The sequence below is a fragment of the Corylus avellana genome, chromosome 2, assembly GCF_965113065.1.
Source record: "Corylus avellana chromosome 2, dhCorAvel1.hap1.2, whole genome shotgun sequence".
In the NCBI taxonomy this organism is placed as follows: Eukaryota; Viridiplantae; Streptophyta; class Magnoliopsida; order Fagales; family Betulaceae; genus Corylus; species Corylus avellana.
In genome coordinates, this window is record NC_142491.1 from 1594071 (window position 1) to 1617800 (window position 23730).

At 34.9% G+C, this 23730-nt stretch overlaps 3 protein-coding genes and 1 pseudogene across 3 annotated transcripts; 2 read left to right on the forward strand and 2 right to left on the reverse strand.

The window, feature by feature from the left end:
* The first annotated feature begins 6314 nt into the window (after window positions 1–6314).
* LOC132174192 (putative RING-H2 finger protein ATL71 pseudogene) lies at window positions 6315–6794 on the forward strand (annotated as a pseudogene).
* Window positions 6795–11122: 4328 nt separating this feature from the next.
* LOC132174184 (early nodulin-like protein 5) lies at window positions 11123–12347 on the reverse strand. Its single transcript, XM_059585878.2, has 2 exons — window positions 12125–12347; window positions 11123–11592 (listed from the first exon to the last, which is right to left on the reverse strand). Exons 1-2 carry the CDS (start codon window positions 12345–12347, stop codon window positions 11123–11125), a joined length of 693 nt encoding a protein of 230 aa, XP_059441861.2.
* Window positions 12348–13600: 1253 nt separating this feature from the next.
* LOC132174176 (agamous-like MADS-box protein AGL61) lies at window positions 13601–14299 on the reverse strand. The gene has a single exon (XM_059585871.2). The coding sequence runs from the start codon at window positions 14297–14299 to the stop codon at window positions 13601–13603; it is 699 nt and encodes a 232-aa protein (XP_059441854.1).
* A 3669-nt stretch (window positions 14300–17968) lies between these two features.
* Window positions 17969–19335, forward strand: LOC132167143 (uncharacterized). The gene has a single exon (XM_059578047.2). The coding sequence runs from the start codon at window positions 18137–18139 to the stop codon at window positions 19262–19264; it is 1128 nt and encodes a 375-aa protein (XP_059434030.2). The 5' UTR covers window positions 17969–18136; the 3' UTR covers window positions 19265–19335.
* The last annotated feature ends 4395 nt before the right edge of the window (window positions 19336–23730 follow it).

The following is a 23730-nucleotide window of genomic DNA, read 5'->3' on the forward strand; positions in this document are numbered from 1 at the left end:
TAAACAGTGGACAGCACCTTGTCAGTTAATGTGGTATTTAACCAAGCTAAAGTGAATTGGTCTTTCTTTTGCTAGATATGATACTTTGGATTCAATGTGGAAGTGGGGTTACCTTCTGCATCAGGAACAAATTGAGAAGGACAACTCTCTGAGCCATCAACAATGCTCAGCAAATCATGAGTACGAAGGATGGGCTTGAGTGTAGAAGTCCAACCAAGATAATTTGTCTCATCTAGTTTGACAAAAAGAAATGGGGTGATATTAGGAGCAACAAAGATGGGTGCAATATTTGAGGCAGCCATTGTAGAAAGGATCGTGAAATGGGATTAGCCTTTGGTGGCTCTGATACCAATAAAGAGTACAAGAGTTGAGAATTGTTTTGGAAGGCTTAATTCCAAAACAGAGAGTTTATTCACTTTTATAGTGTTGTACAGAGTAATAGAAATGGCAAATTATATCCTACGATTTACAGCTATTGAATATAATGAAAAGAAAGGAAAGCTATGAGAGTACAAGGGAAAAATCTACAGCTATTCAACTAGACTTGCTGTACACGATGGAAGCTTTCCAATCTTGCTTGATGATTTTGCTGTCAATAATTATAAAGCAAATATAAAGCTTCCTTAAATATAGAATTCTTGCTGTCCACACAAATCACGTGTAAGCTATTGAATGCCTTGATTCCTTAATATAGAATTCCTTAAATATAGAATTCTTGCTGTCCACACAAATCACGTGCAAGCTATTGAATGCCTTGATGATTTTGCATCAAGGCATGATCTTCAATATCTTGGTTAACAATTAAAACCTATTAGGGTGTTAGAATATCGGTTAAATGCTTAAATTCACAGTTATGTATATAAACTTAATTATCTAGAATAATTGATAATTTAATATGATATCATAACATGGATTTTCACTTCAAAGTTCTTTCACAAATTTTAGAAAGTTTTCGTTTTTTCCCAAATTTACTTCAAAAGTTTTTTACAAAATAACATGAGAGTGCTCCTAGTCTCCTTCATAGAATCACGAAAACTACGTCACTTGCTTAGAGCATTCACATTGATTTATGTATATTTTTATGCAAAATGGCTAATCAAAACCCACTTTTTCTAGCTAATGAGTTTTAAAAGACACCATACATTTTTATATCTATATCATTTAAATTTTATTTTATTATTTTTTTATAATGATTATATTTTTCCTAAAGATCCTATTTTTTAACTTTTCCAAAAAAAGAGATGTGGAGAGAGAAATAGTAAAAGAAAATTTTGAGAAAAGAGAGATGTGGAAGATAAATAGTAAGAGAACATTTTGGGAAAATAGAGATGTGGAGAGAGAAATAGTATATTAATGAGATATATCTGTGAATAGTGCCCATTACATGTAGCGGTGTACTGTTCACAGATGCAACCAAAATGTATTTTGCATTTGAGATGCATAATCCCGTGTAGATGATTTTTTAGTGTTTTGCTTATTTATTTTTAGATAAAAATAAGAAATGACTAAGCCATTGTGAGGGCTTTTATAGTAAATTCTATAAAAGTTTCTTCAATGTTCTTCATAAATTTCCAAAAAGTCTATTGAAGTCCAAATTTTTTATACAAAATAACATGAGATTCCATGTAGACCCATGTAAAACACACAATAATAGGTTAACGGTTTGAAAGTATATAATTTTTCCCTGTTCTTTATAGTTTGTTGTAGAGACTATTATTTGGTTCAAAAGTCTATTGAAAATGAGACCCACAAGGAAAATTTCAAACGAAAATTCGGGATGGGAAATTATTTTTCATTTATGCTTACCACAAGGAACTTTAAATCACTTTGAAACACTGAAGAAACTTATTTGTAAATTAGTATAAATATAGGATTTATTTTATATTTTTCCCAAGATTAGGAGTGCCTGTGTACAACATAGCTGGATTTGGTTCCCACTTCAGGTATGGGCTTGACAAAAACCTCAAAACCCAAATTCTTAATTAGAGTTGCTTAAAAGTTATGAGGCTATGCCATTGGCAAAGGCCACAAGGATGTATGAAGTCCTTAAAATCTAAGAGGAAGCGTCTAAATGTGGGTCAACCCTTAGCTCCAAGGTACATATGAAACTAACACAGAGTATGTAAATAGGTAGGTACTTCCAATTCCCTAGGCTTTGAGAGTCCAAAAAAAAAAAAAAAAAATGGAGATGTCATCATGGGAAAATTCATTTATAGAGGTGGCCTAAATTGCAACATGTGTATTGAATCCATAATTTTAGTGATCGGACATTTAAGAGTTTGATTGGGATTGTGTTAGAGAGTTTAAAAAATACTTTTAGTATTTAAAAAGTTATGCCAAACAAAAGTTATCATGTTTGGTAAAAAATTACAAAAGTACTTATTTGACTTTTTTATTCTAAAAGCATGTTTGAGTGTGCGTCTGAAAAGCCTAAAAGTGTATTTCATACTCAAAAAAGTCTGTTTGAAAAAAAAAGTACTTGTGTGGTAAAAAAATTGAAAGCGTTTTTAAGGATCCAAAAAACCAAAAAATGGCCAAAACGCACTTTTGGCAACGCTTAAAAATGAAGCTTTTGCCAAAAAAATACCTTTTAAGTTTAAACATTTATTTCTCAAACATAATTCTAAACATGCCTTAAGTGAAATGGATCCGGCTTAGGTGCGGTAGTTTGGCACTACCGCACCATGCGGGGTCCAAAAACGATCCTGTTTAGGGTCATTTTGGGCAATAAAAAATTAATTTTTTTAAAGTAATAATATAAAATTAATTAAATATTAAAAATCTAAAACCATTAAAAAAATAAAAGAAAAGAAAAAATAAAAATCAAAGGGGTGGCCCACCACTTGGCAAAACTGGGGTGGACGAACCACCGCATGGCCTTTTGGTCTGTCTCTGAGAACAGCCCAAGCATCTTCTTCCTCAAAGTCTCCATCTCTCAAGGATCTCTCCACAAACCACTGCTCTGCCTGACTAAACCATATCTATTCTCCATTGATGATTGATTGCCTATAAACCCAAAAATCAAAATCAAAATAAATCATCTCAAAGTTGCTTGATTTACATATGGGTCTCCTCCATTTCCACAAATTGTATCACATAAACGAACCAATAAAACCTTTCAAAGATTACTCTAATGGGTAATCCTCAAAAACCAAATGCAATTCGAATCTACCTTCCCTTGGATTGAGAACCTCCGGAAGTCACAACCTATCCCAGGAACCCACCTCCCACAAACAACCCACTTGCCCCCGTTGACAACAACGTCATTTCTCTCTCTCTCTCTAATACTCCAAAAGAAATCAATAAGAAAACCCTCCGGCGAGTGATGCAAGGCCTACGACGTTGCCCCAACAAAGTCGTCCGCCTCGACCTGAGCCCGCCAAGCGTGGCGTCGTCCTCGCCGCTGTCAATCGACTTGGCGGAGTCGGCGGAGGCCCGCATCCGGCGGCTGATATCGGAGCACCCGGTTATCATCTTCAGCCGATCCTCGTCATGAAGAAGTTGTTGGCCACTCTCGGCGTCCACCCCACCGAAAAGCAATTATTATTTCTTTTATTTTTTTAATATTTTTATTTTTTAACTATTGATTTTTTTAATATTTAACAAAATTTTATATTATTACTTTTAAAAAATTAATTTTTTATTGCACAAAACGACCCAAAACTGAGTCCATGCGGTAGTTTTGCACTACCGCACCTAAGCCGAATCCAAGTGAAATAAGTTAAAACGTGGGTTTTAAGTGAAATAATTAGTGAAACAAAACTTATGCACGTTTAAGAGGTTCTTTTTATCTTTCTTTTTTTTTTTTAAGTTAAACGTTCGTTTTGTTAAAAAATTTAAAAATAACACAAAAAAAAAAATGAAAAAAAAAAAAAAAAAAAAACCTTCATTTTGGTTTTCTAAGTTAAACGTAGGGGTGTCAATCCGGTCCGATTTCTCGATTTTTGGCCAAAACCAGAACCGGAACCTGGGTACCCCGATTCCTGGTTTTGGGAAACCGAAACAGGAAACCGGGTCCCGATTACCGGCCGGTTCCGGTTTCCAACCGGTTTTCCGGACCGGCTAACCAGTTTTTTAAGAAAATTGTCTCTTTTTTTTTCTTGGCTTATGGGGTGGTTGACTTGCCGGAGGAGTCGACATGGCCGATGACGACGATGTTAATGTGAACCTTCTCTTTACCCATTCTAAATCACAAAACTAGCTGCAATAGAAGATTAAAGGAAGAAAAAAAAAAAAAAAAAGCTTTCGACAGATAAAAATTCTCAAATATCTACAAAACCAACAAAAAGAAATTCACATAGATCCCAAATCACAAATTGAATTTATCAAATTCCAAAACTCATCCGCATCAATTTCAAATCTAAAACCACAGAACCCAACGATGGAGATTAAAACCAGAAAATCAACAAAACTTGGATCTAGAAGGAAACAGATCTCACCCAATCAACCAAAACAAAAAACATCAACACCAAATTGACAAGACTGAAGCAAAGAAGCCCATAAAGCACACAGGAGCCACCTGGAGCTCAACATGCGCCCTCCTCTCCGATCTCGTCAAACCGGTCTACAGCTTCGATGCACTCAAACCTGCTCACGATCTCGATGGACGTGAGCTCGGCGATGTACAATCTCAACGGGAAGAGCGGTCGCCGGGACTATCTCTCCGCCGGGAAGACCGTGCTCCCTAGGGTTTACTTCGTCTTGTCGCCGGTTTCTGGAAGTGAGAGAGACAAAGGTAGAGAAAGGGAGGCGGAAGTGGAAGTGAAAGAGAGAAAGAGACGAGAGAAAGAAAACCCTAAAGTAAAAATAAAAACCAAAAAAAATATATATATATATATATATATTAAAAAAATATATTATTATATATATATATGGACCCGGTTCCGGTATTCCCGGTTAAAACCGGGACCGGAACCGGGGTCCCCGGTTTTTAATTTTTTCCAACCGGAATCGGAACCGACTCCCCAGTTTCCCGGTTTTTTGGTTCCAGTTCCGATTTCCTAATAATTTTTGACACCCCTAGTTAAACGTTCAATATTCACAAATTGGCCCACGTGTCTCAATGATGTGTTGTCCTATCTAACTAATCAACGGTAACCAAAAAATTTTATTACCTGTGCACTGGTCCATGGTAATAGTTTATAACTTAGTTTGAAATGTAATTTTGTTCATATATATATATAACTTACGCAATGAATGTACATCACATGCACGACTGTAAATTAATTATTTTTATGTTTGTTTCTAAAGCGTTGATACAATATTTTTAATAGTCAAAACGGCGAAGATCCTAGCGCTTATAAAATAAGATAGAAGTTTTCAGAAGGATTCTAATTCAAAGATCGAAAACACTTCGATACCCAAGTCAATAAAGGTTCTTGAATAAAGAATGTGAAAGAGAGAATAGGGCTTAAGTATATCAATATGTGGGGAGGTGAGCCTCCTTTTATGAGAGAGGCTATTTGTCCAACATGGTAAGTCCTGAGACAATTGTGCGCAACATGCTATAATAATTATATATAATGACTATTTGGGAAGATACTTGACTTATTTCCGTATGAGGATAATTAGATCAAGTATCACCAGTTGCCCCATTCCCATGGCTGACTTGTCCTGCTAGTCGGGTTTTGAGAATCATATGTGTTCATGTGGTATGACCGCTACCCCTCGAGGCCCGAGTCGACATCCCTTGGCTTAGAACTAGTTGTCCATGAGTTTCTTGTCCAACGACCTACCTGTGAGTTGTCACCTAACTCACGCCGGTGGATGTCAGATTTTATCTTCGTTTGGGCGTGGAGGTGGACAAGGGCCATCTTGTGAGCTGACGACGTTTAGTCACTTGCAAACGGTGGCGGTATGTGGATCTTGCCATACAGTGATATATATATGGCCTAATTATCTTCCATTTAAAGGTTAAGTATAATCGGGTTTAAGCGGATAGTCTTGGGGACAAGTACGTACGTTGTTTGTCATGTTGTAATTAATTAAGGACTCAAACAAATTATATGGCTAAAGTAGGACAAGCCATCGTTAGCATTGCTAGACCATCAGCTAGTTTATTCTCCTAATCTCTTTATATATATATATTTTACTTCCTTTCCTTGCAGGTAATCTTGCCAAAAACTATTTTAATGACAGTAAGAGCCAAAAACAAACTTGTCAGTAACATATTTTATTGTTCCAAACATTATCTTGCAATAAATAACATCATTAATAAGAAACACAACATGTCCTTAAATGGTTTGATCTATACACAACAAAGATTTCCTTCCCTTCTCCACATGAACAACAGCAAGATATCCAGTGATCATCCCATGGATCATAGCAAAAAGGGGCTGATTTTCGCTGTCACTTTTCCTCTTAGTGTTCTCCTGATATCTCTAATCTTAACCGTTGCTTCCTATCTCTGCACCCGCTTCTGCCTCCCCCACAGCAACAACAGTAATCCCCCACAAAATGCGGCTGACCAAAACTTTGTGGCCATTGAATTAGGCCTCGATGAAGCAACTCTGCACAGCTTCCCGAAGCTGTTCTACTCCCAATACAATCTGCAGAAAACAAGCTCGGCTACTTCTTGCTGCTCCATTTGCTTGGCGGATTATAGACAAACTGATGTGCTGCAGCTGCTGCCGGATTGCGGCCATCTCTTCCATCTGAAGTGCGTCAACCCTTGGTTGAGGCTGCACCCTTCTTGTCCGCTTTGCCGGAAGTCGCTGGTTCCGGCTCTGGCTCCGGTTCCGGCGGTGTCTCCTCTTGTTGATCAGATGCCTCCCTTGGTAATACGGCAAGAGTGACTAGAAAGATTGATGATGATCAAATTTTCTCGGAGCATTTTGTTGGGATTATGTCCTGAACCCCAATAATATTGACATTCAAATGTTTCGCACCTTTTTCGTCCGCTTTGTCAGAAGTCGCTGATTCCGGCTCCGGTTCTGGTGGTGTCACAGACGCCTCCCTTGGGATTACGGCAAGAGTGACTAGAAAGATCCATGGTGATCCAATCCGTGAACTGTAGAGTTTTTTTTTATAGAACTTTTTTTTTTTTTTTTTTTTGGTAATAAAACATTCAGAAGGGTCTACGTGATCTCTTTTTACTCCATAGAAATTGGGATTAGAGGAAACATGTTCCAAATGACGTATTCTTTTGCTTCATTTACATTTTGGAAATAGAAAATTCTTCTGTATATGTTGCTATATAGGAAACATATTATTAATTATCGTATTTAAAAAAAATTAAATGACTTAATACTAAATATAATAACAAAATCTAAAATTTAAAGTTCTTAACCTTTTAATTTGAAATAGAGAGAATCTTATTCTATTATAACTAAAGTAACAATTATGCACTTCTTCAAATGATGACAAAATAATGCATTTAGTGCTCGGGATGGCATTTATTCTCTTTCAATTTATCATTCAATTTGTAATATTGCCCACTTTTTCAAGATTTACAATGTTCCTCCAATCTATCATTAGGGTTGCAATATTTCTCGTTCCGTTAGAAAGTTCTATTAGGTCAAACCACAAGCGCAATGACTCACACGTGATCGATGCAAAACGTGCAATATTATAGTCTTATAAAATTTATAAAAATACAATTATAAAAAATAAAAAAATAAAAAATAAAAAAAAAAAACTTGTGACCCACGGCCTGGGCTGTGGCTTAGGAAGGGTTTTTTTTTTTTTTTTGATTTTTTCTTCTCATTTTTTCCTGATTTTTTTTTTCCAATTTTCGTTTTTTCTGATTTTTTTTTTTTTTTTTTCATTTTACTATTTTTTTTTCTTTACTTTTTCTTTTCTTTTTTTTACAATTAGGAATAAAGTAAGAAGTTCGCTTTGAGGGGTACTTTTAAGAAGCTACTTTTACATAATGCAAATAGTCTCATGGAATTCTGAATTCTCAAGGACAATTAGGATTATACTATACTCCTCAACTAATTGTCATAAAATCAATAATCCAATCCATAAATAAGTAAGTAGGAATACTGGTCTTTCATCAAATTCAAGATAGCCCCATTCAAACTTTAATAAATGTTAATTTAGAGTTATGGTTTTTCAGAAGTTTGCAATGTCAAGTATTAACAGAGAAAGTGAAATACTAGTCCAATTAAAATTCAAGATAGTTTTGTAATTTTATAAACATTTTAAGAGTATTTTCAAAATTTCATGAAAGGGTTGGCATTACAAATTTTTAAAATATGATAACTGTAAATTAATGACATAATTTAAGAATATGACTGCAACGGTGATAAAAAAATAAATAAATAAAAAAGGAGAGGTAGGTGAAATTTTTCCAAAATAAATAATAAATAAGAAAGTGGAACAAATTAATTAAGATGAATCATAGAAATTAGAAAGAACAAATAAAAATGAATGCACTCTTTTTTCTTTTTTTTCTTTTTTAATTTTATTTATTTTCTGTACTAAACACATGGGTCTATTGACCAGTACTAGTATCGCGGCAGCTTCACAGAAGGATCCTTCTTCTGTATCGGTGGCAGCAAGTTAACTCTAGTGTCGCTTTTAAACTTTCTTCCCCGTTGCCAAACAGCAACGTTTAATTTTTTAGAGTTTTAAAAAACTATATATATATATATATATATATATATATATATATATATATATATATAATAGAATTAAATATCAAATTATTTATAAGCTAATTAATAACTTCGTCCAAATTAAACCATTTTCTATTCAAACAAAGAAACAAAAAATATATATATATTTGGAAGATTAAGGACTGCTGAAGGCGATGGCAAGTGTTAGAATATATTCTAAATATGACCTTCCTTGTTGGCCTAATTCGATTACATACAGAATTATTTACTTGTACAGTTTGATATTATTCTGTAATATTTCATATTAAGTCTCTGATTATTTCTTATTCTGAATGGGGCCACATTTAGCTATAAATAACCATGGCTTGACTACAGTTAAATCATCACAAAAATATACAGTTTAGTTCCATATTTTATTTTCTTTAGTTTATTTCTACGAACCACTTTTTTATGGCCTTGTTTAGAGTATTAGAGATCGAGGCCTATGTGACGTAACGGAAGGCTAAGTAACAACAATCAAAAGCGTCTGCGTCTTTTGACAATCCAAATGGATGTGGTCTCCTAACAATCTAAATGGATGTGCCCTCAAGTATATGGAGATCTCAGATTGCACCAAATTAGGAACTATGAATTGTACTTCCTTGTAATTTTTTTCTATGAAAATCCATGCATGTTTGAAAGTGTTGTAGTGATATTCCCCTTTGAACATGTTAAATCACCTCCCCCTCACGTGTGGGTTCGAACTCTTTTTTAAAGAGGTAAGACTCAACACGTGAAATATTTAATTTAATGAGAAGTGATTTGATGGAATCAAGGTTCGATCCCAAGATCTTTGACTCTGATACCATATTAAATCATGTCACCACTTGTCCCAAAAGTTTATGTTGGTAAGAAGAGATAAATTTGATTACTTAATCATTATTTTTTAAAATTGCATTTTTGAAATCGCTACTTTTTAAAATCTCAAAGGTGTTTAGGGTGCGTTTGAGAGTGCGTTTTTAAAGAAATAATTTGTTATTTGAAACCAAATCGCAATTTAAGAGTATTTGGGATTGCGATTTTAAAAACGCAAATTTTAAAATCGTGAAAAAATCTGCGATTTTCATAAGCTGGTTAGATGGTGCTTATTCGAAAAAGTGCGAATTTAAACCAAAATCACGATTTCTATTAAAAAGATATTTTGCGCAATATTTACCTATTTTTGAGCGGGAATGAAAAAAATACTAAGAATATCCACCTAAAATATATTAAAACCCTACTTTTATCTTCTTTTTCTTCATCCTCTCTCTGCCTCTTCATCCGTTCTCCGTTCCTTTGCTGTTTCTTGTGTCTGTTGTCCATCCTCTCTCTGCTCCTCTACCAGGTAAGAATCTCACCTTAATATTTTTTTTCTTTCTATATAACTTTTTTTTATATGCGTTTATGTTCTTCGACTTTCAAAATTTTATTTAGATAACCATGCACAATAACCATTTGTGATGGATTTTTATTTTTATTTTTTAATGGGTAGTGCACCGTAACAATTTATGCTGGTTATATATATATATATATATATATATATATATATATTTCTGTTTGGAATATGTTTCAAGAAAAAAAAAACACAAAAAAAAAAAAAGCATATAGAAACAAGTAATATAGCAATATATAATTTCTTAAGTAGAAAACTCAAAGTTAATGTCAAATTATAAGTCATACTTTTGTTTGTATAGGTGTTAAAAATGGAGGCTTATAAACAATGTTAATTATTTTACTGTTATAAAGAAATGTCCTATTGGTAATTTGGCCATAAAACTGCAATTATATATTAATGTTATCCAAACATTCAATTGATAAAAAATTAAAATTTTTTTAATAAAAAAAAAAAGAAAAAAAAAATACTTTTTAGTATGTTTTACCAAACGCCTATGCAATTTTAAAAGCGCAATTTTTAAAAACGCAAATTTTAAAATCGCATTTATTGAAATCGCACTCCCAAATGGATTTTGGTTTAAAAGTATTTTTTCTAAATATGTTAAAAAATACTTTTTATCAAATATTTGTTATGCGAAATCGTGATTTTTGTTTAAAATTCGTGAATTTTCGAATAAGCATCCCTTAGACTACTTATAGAAATCGAATATTTTTTTTCCTATTTTAAAGCCTTACATTTTGCGGTATCTTTTAAAAATGCAGATTATTCTTGCGAAATCGTAATCACAAACACACCCTAAATGTGGTTGAGAAATGGGTTCTCAGAAAGACTAGAAAAAAGCAGAAATTAAAGGACTAATGCCAACGCAGGAGAGATGGGGAAGCTGAAATTAATGATATACATAACGTTTATTGCATATGTTATGAGTTAGAAAAAAGGTTCTTATATGCAATAACCTTCAAGAAGGTAAATATGGAGAAGTAAACTAAAACATTACAACATAGAAAATTTAAGGTAAATTTATTGAAAAAGAGATCTTCAATTCGTTCGTAGTTCCAAATTTCTGATCTGATTCTAACATTGCAAGTGGAATGAACAACAAGTGATCACATCCTAAAGAATCAAATTTCAAGTATGTTCTTGATCATCAGAGAATGGCAAATACTACCAAACACAATTCAAAAGCCCAGCCAAATAGGGTTTCAAAAGAACCCCTACGAAACCGGCTAAGTGTAGACGCCATAGACTTGTCATGACTAGGAGCGGCGGCTTCCGGAGGATAGCCATAATTAGGGGATGGCACTGGAGAGTTAGATCCACCACTCACACGTGGAGATGGCACGGGTGATGAAGATGGAGGAGCAGGGAGCGGGGAAGGCGACGGCAGTGGAGTCGGTGGAGATCGCGGGGGGCAATCGCGCACCTTAACCGAAACCTTCAGCCCTAGAGCACAGTAGTTTGAGAAGTTGCTGATGAAATAGTAGACACCTTTCTCCGTCAATGGTACAATAGCCGGACCATTGTTCAAGACCTTTAAGGGGTTGCATGCAGTGCAACTCTCATACTCTTGCTTTGTCACTTGAATCACATCGTTATTTCCGGTCTCAAATCCAAAACCTACAAGAGATAGCGAAAAGAAAAATCATTAGAATTAGATCATGTGTACATGTAATTCGCTCACAATATGTAAGGGCTGAAATTAAACCAAAATTTCTAATTCAAATGGTTAAAATATGAATGAATCATATGTACGTGTTTGCACGGACACAAGATGCAAAGACGGAACCAAAATTTCTAATTTGGAGGGTTAAAGTATGAATGAATAATATGTATGTGTAATTTGCACACAAGATGCAGATGTGGAACCAAAATTTCTAATTTGAAGGGTTAATAAACAGAACCAAGATTTCTGATTCAGGAGGTTAAAAGTATGAATGAATGATGAAGCCAATGCTAAAAACATACACATATATAAATAAAGACGGAACCAATTAAGATTTCTAATTTGGAGGGCTAAGTGAGAAAACCAAAATTTCTGATTCTAAGGGTTAAAGTATGAATCAATAAGATTTCTAATATGGCCTTTTTGGCCTATACAACGTGACTATATATTATAGTAATGGAGCTTGAAAAGGGTGGTCGGAGTTACGGAGAGAGTCGCCGGTCCGGAAGGATTGGGAGGAGGACCAGTTGGTGTAGTAATAAGGGGATGGTGGTATAGACCAGACCGAGCCTCCGACTTGGTACTGCACACCAGGTGGGCATGCTGATGGGCAACCAGACCAGCAACCATGTGTGAAACCAAAGAATTGAGCCACCGCCATCGCCATAACCACTTCTAATACAATGAGAGAGTCGCTGAGAGCAGCCATTGGAGAAGATAGACACAGAGATTCTATTGCAGAAGATTTAGAGAATGAAGAGGTGTTTATGAGACAGCAAACAAGGAGATGTAACGGGTTATTAATATAGGAAAAAAAGTATAACGTTTTTACGTGCTTAACTATAACGGACTTATCAATGTGTGGATCGAAGAGCGTTGAAAAACTCATGTGTTGTATGAGTGGAGAAAAGCTCATTAATGTTTTTCAAAACGATATTGGAGGATTATATTGAAGGCCATTTGACTGTTTGATTTTTTATATTTGGAAGGAAAATTAAATGGAAAATGTTTAGGTTAGTATTACTTTTACTACAACTCCTTACAAATTTATGCGAATTAATGAAATAATTAAAAATATTAGTTAGCTAAATTGTTTGCTTAATTATTTTAGAAAAATATTTAGAAGAGCGTTGAAAAACTGGTCAATCGGTTTTCCTTAGCTTTGCCAAGCTCCAACTCAAGTTTTTGATGACTGGAGAAAAAGCTTGAGAATGTTTTTCAAAACGATCGAGAATTATAATGAAGCAATTGACTGTTTGATTTTTCTATATTAGGAAGGAATTCTTTGTTCCGACTATAGTATTTACTGTAACTCCTTACAAACTCACCTGACAATTTTCATGAGTGCATAATTCATAATTTGTGAAATAATTAAAAGAAATTGAAAAGCTAAATTTTTTGCTTAATTACTTTATCAACATTTCATAGTTAATTTGTAAATAACTTTGTAATAAATTAAGGTTGTGGACAAGTTTACAAGAGGCAGCTCAATCGGCTTGAGACCACGTTTCACACTTTCATGAAGCGGAGGTCACTAGTTTGAATCTCACTCCTCCTCTTGTGTTGACGTGTAAGGAAGGTTGTGGACAAAGATCCTCTCAATTTCATGACCTGAAATGGATCGAAGGACCATTTCATGGTCAAGATTTAATGTTGTTGTATCTAATTATGTAAATGATATCACGTCTTTTAAATTTTTTTTGAATGGCATGACAACATATTTATCACGTGATATCATCTACAGTACTGTCACATACAACAAAACATTAAATCTTTACTATTAAATGGCTTGAGAACAAAAATGGTTTGGTTAGTCAAAATTAGGTTTCGAGCGAAAAACAAGAGTATTAAACAAAGAGTAATATAATGTTTATACACTACAAGAGAAAGTTATGATCCTTCTACAAATCCTCATACCCTTCACCCTAAACCCTAAAAAGAGAAAATAAAATGACAAACTCTTCAGATCTGCCCATGTCCAAAACCATAACCAAAACCATGAGACCCAACAAACCCACTACCTCCATTGCCACCTTCCCAATCCTGGATGACAAAATCATTTCCCGAACCAAAATAATTTTCTACACCTCCGGCCGCCATATCCACTGGCGACAGCAGAGAAGACGCTCTCATCATCCTAAACTCTTCCACCCTGGCAGCCACTTTCTGGCGTACCTCTTGCAAAGCCCTAAGGTACTGCTCCATCTCCTCCAACCCCATATCCTCATCCACTGCCTCCTCCCACCAGAAACCACCATTGTTTTCCACCTTCTCCTTCGCCTGTCTCTCAATCTCCTTCAGACGCTTCTTCTCCATTTCCAACTCCTTCTCCGCCTCTGCGTGTTGCCTGTTGAAATCATCCACAGGCACCTCATCAAGGCTCTCGGATGAGTGACACAAGTTCCCCGTGAGATAGCGGTCAACAACGGCTCCGACGTCGGGGTGGCCGAAGCAGAAGACGTTGCCATGCGTGGAGTAGGCAATGACGGCAACTTCGGCGCCACACAATATGCAAAGCTCGGCAGCTTTCTTGAAGAGTCCGGCGCGGCGCTTTGAGAAGGTCACCTGTTTTTTGCTCTCCTCTTCAAGTTGCTTGATTTCTATCCTTTGTCGGCCTATGCTTTTCCTCCCTTTGCTGATCATCTTCTTCTGCGAACCCATTTCTGCAGCCTCTCTATATATATAATTCAATAAATAAAATAAAATAAATCAAAGAAGAAGAAGAAGAAGAAGAGGATATACAAAATATATTATATATTGAAAGAAGTTGATGATGATGAAGAGATGTGTGTGTAAATAAGGGAGGGGATCATGAATGTGCAAAATATTTATAATTGGTGGCTCCTTTATCCAAGGGTCAATTACCCTATAATTTTGCGGCTAAAAGATCCTTAATTGTGTACATATCTTCCTTCCTTTTTGTTAATTTACGATAATTCAGAACTTTCCATGATGAGAAATGATCATGTCAACAGCTAGCTGAATGTAGTAAAAAAATCTTAAACATTCTTCTTTTTCTTGTTCTTTTTTAATGTTCTTGATAATATTAATTACGCACACGTATGATCAAATACTACACCAACCTGAAAAGAAGGATTGCGAGTAAAGCTTATTTTACTGTGTTGATGTGGCAATATTTATTAGACCTTGTTAAAAAAATTATAATAATAATTAATGGCAGATAGAGACTGTCACATCAGTCTAATGGGATGAAGGTGTAATATTTAGCATTACTTAATAATTAAATTTAGAGTAATGCTAAAATGCACATTGTTATCTTACAACTATCTTACAATACTGATGTGTCAATTCCAATCAACCCTTAAATCAATCACAATCAACCCTTAATTAGATTAGTCATTATTAAAAATAAATAAAGGTTAGTTATGAACTTATGATTGACACATCATATTGTAAAATAATTCTAAGATAAAAGTGCGATTTGTGAGATAATTGTAAAATAAAAATATAATTTTTAGCATTACTCTTAAATCTATCTGCAAAATTTTGTTACTTAATTTTTTGAGTTCGTAAAGAGATTGTACGTTCGCCTAGTGTTTTCCAAAACAAATATATAGCTAAAAGGATTTTTTTTTTTTTTTTTTTTTTTGGAAGTAGATAATAACTAAAAGGAATTATGTATAGAGATGAAAAAGAAATGAAAATAATAGAAGGGGTTTAAGATGGATGCTTCTAGCTCTAGCTCTAGCAATATACATTGATCTATCGATGAAAGGAGATTGTGAGAAGGATCTAATTAATTCCATAAAAGATCTGCTGGATTTGACTCCATGCGATCTGTATTTTTCCTTAATTTGTTACTAAATAAAGCTCAAATTCTCATTAAATATTTCTTTTCACTAATTCAATTTCAAAGAATTTCCTCTATAAAAAAGGGGGCTGGTTTCATCTAATTCGAATACAAATAGAAGGGTGCAAACTAGTAAGAAAAATTATATTATATAATAAGAAAGTTGGTGAAAAGATTTTATTCCGTAATTTATTAATCTAGAAAATACTATTTTGACAGACTTATTAATCTAGAAAATACTATCAGTTGTATACCTGCATGTATTTCATCTTAAAAAATCGATATTCAAGATGAGAACTTTGTAATATACATGTTTGATTTTATTGCATTCTAAGATACCCATATCAATTTGGGCACAAAATTTGACTATGGAATACTCTAAAAAAAATTAAAAAATTGAGTTGGCAATATATTATCATATCATACGTCTCACATGTTTCTTACTAGCTTATCTTTAGAGTGTTTAGGTAGGCGATTAAAAGCCGTCCTGTATTTGCTATCCGCCCGTTGGTATGCGTTATGAATAGATTTTCATCCTCTAACTCTAGGTGAGCACATATGGCATGCGCTATCCACACATATGCGGGTGAATAGCAAAATATATATGGTTAAGCAAAGGCAGATAAATCCACCTATTCATATATATAAAAAAAGAATATTTTTGTCTTACAAAACAACACTATTTCGAGATTTAATTCCAAAACGAAGTTGTTTTGTCTAGGGAAATGGCCATCTAAAAATTGGATTAATCCTATCTAAAAAAACTCATCTAAATTAGATTAAGGGTCTGTTTGGGATTGTGTTTAAAACATAGAGCTTTTAAGTCAAAAAAAAAGAGCTTTTGAGAAAAAACTTCATTTTTAAGCTTTTGTCAAAAGCATTTTTTGGCCATTTTTAGGCTTTTTAGATCCTTAAAAGCGCTTTTAATTTTTTTACCAAACGGGTATTTTTTTTTTTTTTCCACAAACGGACTTTTTGAATGTTAAAAGTACTTTTAAGCTCCTCAAACAAGCCATAAGTCTGTCTAAAAAAGTTCATATAAAAAACCCATTTAATAAAAAGATTTAAAAAAGAAACATGTCCATATAAGTTAAGTTCATAATTAAAATTAAAAACAAAAAAAGCTAAAAAAGAACCCAAAATGCAGAACAAATGTCATAGGCGGTTAGTACCAAAAAACCATTCACGCGTGTACGGTTATGGGCGGATTCCACCCGCCTTGGACGTCTACCCTCCGTAGAGTACATATAAATGTGGATACGGAATAAAGGTCTATTATCCACCCATATAATGCGGTTTATACCTCTACTTATCTTTTATGCACACTTTTTTCTCTCTATTTTTTTTTTTATTTTTATTTCTAGCTAATGCTATAAAAACATTTATTTCTAAGGAGTGATTAAGGACATGAGTTTATGAATGCCAAACTCCCTTTAAGAGTTAGAATACTCGAGTTAAATGAGCTAAGGAGTTAAGCTTATAATAAGTTTCATGCATCTACCTGTCTCTTTCTCTTACTAATAATTAACCAAAAAGAAAAACAGTATTTTTTTTTTTTTTTCTGGAAGTTTGAAATCCTTACTTGGTCTGTGAGTTCCAAATTATTATTCCTTGAATTTGGTTGCATCATTGAGATATAAGACTCCACTCAAATCTTTTCTTCTTCTTTTTTGGGTCCACGTACATCACTTCAGAATTGTCAACATATATTCAAATTAAACCCTTTATGCAATTATTATTATTTTTTTTTTTTTTACATGTCCATACAAGGGAAGGGGGAGGAGGGGTAATACAAACTAGTGACCTCCGCTTCATGAAACGTGGCCCACAGCCGATTGAGCTACCCCTTGAGACCTTTACGCAATTATTTACTTTGGAGAATTGTCAATATGTATTCAAGATTCATATTATTGCTGATATTTAGCTAAATTTTTATAAGACGTTGTCCACAGCCGATTGAGCTATCCCTTGAAGACCTTTACGCAATTATTTACTTTGCAGAATTGTCAATATGTATTCAAGATTCATATTATTTCTGATATTTAGCTAAATTTTTATCCTCCAAATTAAACCCTTTTTTCAAATTTTAAAAATATATAAAAAAAAGAGAGATTTTAAAATATCTATTTAACATTATAAAATCTTTATAAAACAAGAAAGAAAACGAGGTCATGAAAGGAAAGAAAAATAAAAATAAATTTTGTGTGATTTAATATAATCTTTTGCCCAAATTGAGAAAACAAAAAAATTAAAAATAAAAGAGAGGGAAATTAAGGTCAAGACGAGAAACACGAAAGGAAAAGGAAAAATGGTAAAGCTCATCTTTTTTGTTTTATTCTTAGCAAAGCTCATGATCAAATCATGCACACTAAAGCCGCTGTAGGGACCGCCAAGGGATTTATGACCGTTAGCGGCAATGATAATGTCACCGCGGTCCATTACATGAAAGCATCAACGTTTTCCAATTTTAAAATGCCACAACTTTCTAGCCGTTGTACCTTGGAAAACTCCCTCTCTCTCTCTCTCTCTCTCTCTCTCTTCTCTCTGCGTCCAAACCCAGAGGATTAAGAAAACGTTTCACTTTTTGCTGTCAGCTTCTGGATCATATATCATCAGCTAAGAAAACCCATTTTGAGCTTTGAATATCCCTTTCCCAGATCAGATTTTGGTACTTGAGCGTCGAGAAAATGAAGGGAATTATGAAGGGAAAGTTATTGAAGAAGCTCAAATCGATTAGACCCATTGGGTATCTGAAACCAGATCGAATTCTTCAAGCATATGCAGTGTCAGATGGGTATGTTGAGTCTCATTCGGAGAATCAAAGCCCCAAGGCTCAGACCGAGTTGATTTGCAAAGAAATGGGGCCAAGGAAGGTCGTACAGAGCGGTGCGGTAGTGGAAGAGCCAGAGGTTGTCGATGTGGCGGAGCTTATGAGAGGTCTTGAAGACGAAGATACAGATTTCGATGAAGATATTGAAAACAAAGAGAACATCGGGCCACCGAAATCGGAGAATTCGTTGAGATCGGAGCCCGAATTTCGGCAGAACAGAGCATCGGAAGCATCGGAATCTAGGCCTGGTGATTGTAGACAAAACCCATTGTCGGAGATTGACATCTCGTCTTTCCGGCGGCCGGAATTGAACTCCGGAAGCCTCTTCGACCCGAACCTACTCGCCGCCTTTGAGCAAGCGGTGAAAGAGCATGTGCGAATCAGTGAAGCAGAGAGAAGAGCCAGAACAGAGCAAGAGAGCCTTGCACAACAGAACGAGGAAGAAGAGCCGCCATCGAAAGCACGTCGTGTTGACGATGAGGACGACCACAACGAAGACCCTCTCTTCGGCTTCGAAGAGAAGTGCCCGCCGGGAGGCGCTGATTCTGTAATTCTCTACACGACGACGCTGCGAGGGATAAGGAAGACTTTCGAGCAGTGTAATAGCATTCGATTTCTTTTGGAGAGCTTCCGGGTTCTGTTTTTCGAGAGAGACGTGTCGATGCACATGGAGTTCAAGGACGAGATGTGGAGGGTTTTAGATGGAAAAGTAAAACCACTTCCGCCGAGGCTCTTCATAAAGGGGAGATACATCGGCGGAGCAGAGGAGGTTTTGGTGCTCCACGAGCAAGGGAAGCTCCGGCCGCTCTTTCATGGGGTTCCGACGGATCAGTCCAACGGCGCCTGCGAAGGGTGTGCCGGAGTTAGGTTTGTGCTCTGTTTCAACTGCAATGGAAGCCACAGAGTGGTTGCCGATGATGGAAAGTCCAATCAGTGCGAGGTGTGCAATGAAAATGGGTTAATTTTATGCCCCTATTGCTGCTGAACATTCATCAAAAGACTGTTATTTCTTGTGTATTTATATTACTTCATTTTGTAATTTCTTTTTCTTTCAATTCTTTTGTGATGCTTGGAGTTTTGGAATATATATATATACATATAAACATTCTTTAACATTTTGAGAGATTTCTAAGATTCTACTTTGTAAAGTAAGAATCTGAAATGAAAAATTTGGGAGATTTTTAAGCTTTTATTTTGGTTTTTCCCCACTTTTGCTGCTGCTTTCGAAGTTTTTTCTTTTGGTAGGTAAGATTGTTCCACACATTGAGATATGCAACAAAACTCATAGCCGAAGTGGGGTTCCCTAATTCCTGCTGCACCTGAATTTCTAGCCTCTCACCTGAATTTTCACTGTCAAACAGCCTCCCACAGCCAACAGACGACAGCCTCTTGGCAACTACTTCATAACAAAAACCAGAAGCAATCATAAAGAAGTGTAGGGGTGGCAATTCGTATTCGTGTGTCGACTTCGTGTCGTGTTGAAGTAAGGGTATAAAATTATATAAGTCAGACTATAACCCTAACCTTGCTAGATTCGCGTTGAATTCGTGTTGGGTTTGCAGGTAATGTAAAAAATTATCAATCTTAAATGTCTCATGTTAGATTAGGGTCTTGTCAAGTATGAGTATAAGACTATATAAGTCAACTATAATCTGACTCATTTAATTAAACAGGTCAGACCCTTCAACCCTGATTCGTTAATTTTATGTTACATGATAGGTTTGCGGGATCATATTAAAAATGACAGCCCTATATAGAACCTCCCACTGCCCAAGAGGATTGGCATCAGACATTAACTTGCAACAAATCAAGCCACCCATATAAACTACTCAGCTACTCAGGAATGAGTAATGCTACAAGTTCCTATTCTGTTCTCTTGTGTCATTCTAAAAAATGATACAACTTTTAAACTCATCATTTGACTTGTGATTGATCGCTATTAAATTTTGATCCAATGGCAATTTTAAAAGTTATCTCATTTTTCAAGTGACACAAGATAAATTTTTAGCATTACTTCTAATAAGACATTTAGATCACTTATATATGCCCTTCTTGGGTCTTGGCTGCACTTTGAGATGAGGATGGAAATTCTTCTCCAATGTAAATATAAAGCTTTGAACAACTTTTTCTTTGATTCCCTGCATCTGATGAAGCTCTTCATTCACAATCTTGGTTCCACACTAGGCAGTGCTTCCTTTGGCTAGTGGAATTCATTTCCCCCTTGGGGCCTAACTCTTTCACTCAGAAAAATCCTCCTCCTGCTATTCAAAGACATCATCACCCTTGCTTTCACTAGAAGAGGTTGCCACCCCGAGGAGAGTTTACTCATATTTCAGTTAAATAATTTATGTCTTGATATTACTTTTTGAGAGAGTTTTGTAAGGAGAAGCATTAATTAAATTATTAAATTCATATTTTTTTTCAAGATGTAGTGATTTAACATAAAAACGGTGTATAGACCACGAACCCTAGGTAGACACAAAGGTTAGAGGCTAACTGTGACGGCTGAGCTTGTTTAATACCAGAAATTTGTATTACAATCCTAAGTGTCCCATAATTTCTTAGACATTCTCCCATTGCTAGTCGATTTCCAAGAATAAGGTCTACCCAAAGGTTTAAATCAATCAGCCCCAAAGCAAATGGCAACAGACATTGAGGGAAATAGAGAGAAGCTAAAGAAGAAAAAAACTACAAAGGTAATCATTAGTCCTATGGACAGAATGTTTCAAAGATTCTTCTTTAGTGGTGAATATTTGAATGCAATGAAAGTTCTAATGGATCCAATTAAGTAGTATCCTAAAGTTGAAGTGACGGGTCTTCCCTATCCAACCTTTCTTTAGTTTTTTTTTAAAACTTTTTCAACCTTTCTTTATTTTATGTGTACGTTGCTTTCGCTTTATCTACTTTTTTGGTCTCCTTTTGTTTTTAGTACTATTAACACCAATCTCCTCTCTCTTTATTATGGAGAAGTTGGATGCAATGGGACTGCCTATTGCTAAGGATCTAGATGCGACAACAGAGAATTTCGTTTTAGTTTGGAGAAAATTATTTTAATGTAGGTTGATTTGTTTCGATATAAAATGTTTTTTTTTTTTTGAAAAATATTTTCAATGAAATTATTTAAAAAACTATACCTTTCGGCATTTGGCTCGTAAGAAAAATAAGTGACAATGAAAAACGGCCAACAACTTCTAACAACATCTAGCAGAGGTACGACAAACTCTGGCAATGGTCCAATAGTAGTCTAGCAAGCTCTTGTGGTGGTCCGTGGTCCAACAAAGGTTTGGAAGCTTCCAACGATGGTCTAGCAAACTCCAACGATTTGAGAAGGAGAAGGTCAAACTCGAAAAAATGATTTATAATTTAAAAGGAAAAACGTTTTACAAAAATTAAAGAATGTTTCCGTAGACAACCGAAAATGTTTTCAGGTTGAAGGCATCACCCTAGCAGTGGAATGGGGAAATTGATGGCCACGTTGCTTCTTGTGACCCAGTTGAGGAGGCAATTGTGGAAGACAATGGCGGAGCCAGACGTTTCAAAATGTAGGGGCCGTAAAAAAAAATTCCTCGTCCTAAAAATTTTTTTCACACTAAAAATTTTTTGCATCACAAAAAATTTGGTAATTCACACAATATATGCATCACAAAAAAATATCTATAAAAATTCATAAATATGTGCTCAAATTGATATATTAGAAATATCATATGTCGGCACTATATCAAAAAGACAGAAATACAAAAAAGTGTCTAGAACTGCACTTTACGGTCTTTTAGAAGTACAAAATCATCAAGTATTGAATCTAAATCGAAGCTTTCAGCAATTTCCCTTTCAATATAAAGAACTAAGCTATTTGCAAGCCGATCTAATCATCCTCGGACTGAGTCACTAAGGGCAGTGAGGTGAGGGGGAGAGCCGGAGAGAGTGAGAAGAGGAAGGTGTGTCAGTGCGTGAAATTGAGATTTGAGAAAAGGGGAAACAAATTTTTTTTTCATATATAATATGGGACCATGCAGCCGCCAAAGGCCTAAAAGCAACATAAACTAAATTTTTTTTTTTAATATGGAGAGGCCAGCCGGCCAACTGCATGAATTGGGCCTTATTTAGAAAAAGAAAAACAAATGAGCTCTTTTAGGAGAATGGAGGGGCCCAATTTAGAAAAAACAAAAACCATAACCTAAACAAATGAGCTTTCAGTTTTCTCAATAAATTAATGATGAACCAAAACCTATTTAATTTTTTTTTCAAAAAATCTTGGGGGGGCCACGGCCACCTCTGGCCGACATGTGGTTCCGCCACTGGTGGAAGAGATAGAAGCTTCAAGGTAGTGCCCATTGTACAACAATCTAAGATCCCTCAACACTTCTGCCATTGACCCATCATTATTGGCAACAATTGTAACCGAGTCTTCTTTAGAGCATATCCAGCAGCTTAGTTAAAAGATTAATATTGGCTATATTTAGCTATTATTGCTCTTTTTTTAGTTCCAAGAGAGTAACTTGTCATTAGTTAGAATAGCTACATTACTACAATAAATATCAATTTGGAGCTATTTTTTTTTTTTTTTTAAGAAATACGCGACTTTTCATTAGAAACTTCAAGGTGCTAGAGCTGTTTGCTCTAGCACCAACAAATCACTAATACATGTAGGAGGTGTAACACTCCAACTATCCGTAATACAGTTCAGCACAGCAAATTTAGCAAGGCAATGGGCCACTTGGTTCCCTTTTCTCCTAACAAAAGTAAACTTCCAGTGTGCCAAAGAATTCAACCCCAACTTAATGTCCTCAATTACGTGCCAAAGAATTTGGAGCTATTCATTATAGCACACTAGATGAATAAAATATTGTTTAGTTTTCTTTTGTTTATTGTTTATTTATTTCACCTCTTTTCACCCAACATCTTTTATTTCTTTTGAACATCTCTTCACATCTGCTGTCTCTCTCTCAAACACAAAATTTCTTCACACAAAATTTATCTCTCTCGCTCACAAAATTTCTTCACACATTGGATGAAAAAATTGAATGCAGAAAAAATTTATTTCATGGAAACACACAAATGGAAACAAATCAATTGCAGTTTAATGAAAAAATTTAATGCAAAAAAATTTTATTGCATAGAAACACACGGATTGAAACAAACCAATTGCAATTGGATGAAAAAAATTTATTTATGTTATTAATTTTAAGAATTAGTACCTACATGAGAGATGAATGTTCCTCATATGTGTTTATTTTTGCTTTTATGAATTATTTCTATATATATGTTTGTTTTTCCCTTCAATTAAGTGTTGGCAATAATATAATAAAAAAAGAATGAGGAATAATATTTTAAAGCAAGTAAAAAATGAAATAGAGAATCAGTTGGACTGTGTAATAAAAAAACAATAGTTAAAGTAAAAAATTGTACTTTTTCACTAGGTAAAATACTTAATGCTGCTAGAGATGCTCTTAG

Excerpts from the sequence above, each read along its gene's own strand:
- LOC132174176 (XM_059585871.2), bottom strand. The coding sequence starts at position 14,299 with ATGGGTTCGCAGAAGAAGATGATCAGCAAAGGGAGGAAAAGCATAGGC.
- LOC132167143 (XM_059578047.2), top strand. The coding sequence starts at position 18,137 with ATGAAGGGAATTATGAAGGGAAAGTTATTGAAGAAGCTCAAATCGATT.
- LOC132174184 (XM_059585878.2), bottom strand. The coding sequence starts at position 12,347 with ATGGCTGCTCTCAGCGACTCTCTCATTGTATTAGAAGTGGTTATGGCG. Across the intron at positions 11,593-12,124 it reads CCGGACCGGCGACTCTCTCC|GTTTTGGATTTGAGACCGGA; the intron begins GTAACTCCGACC and ends TATCTCTTGTAG.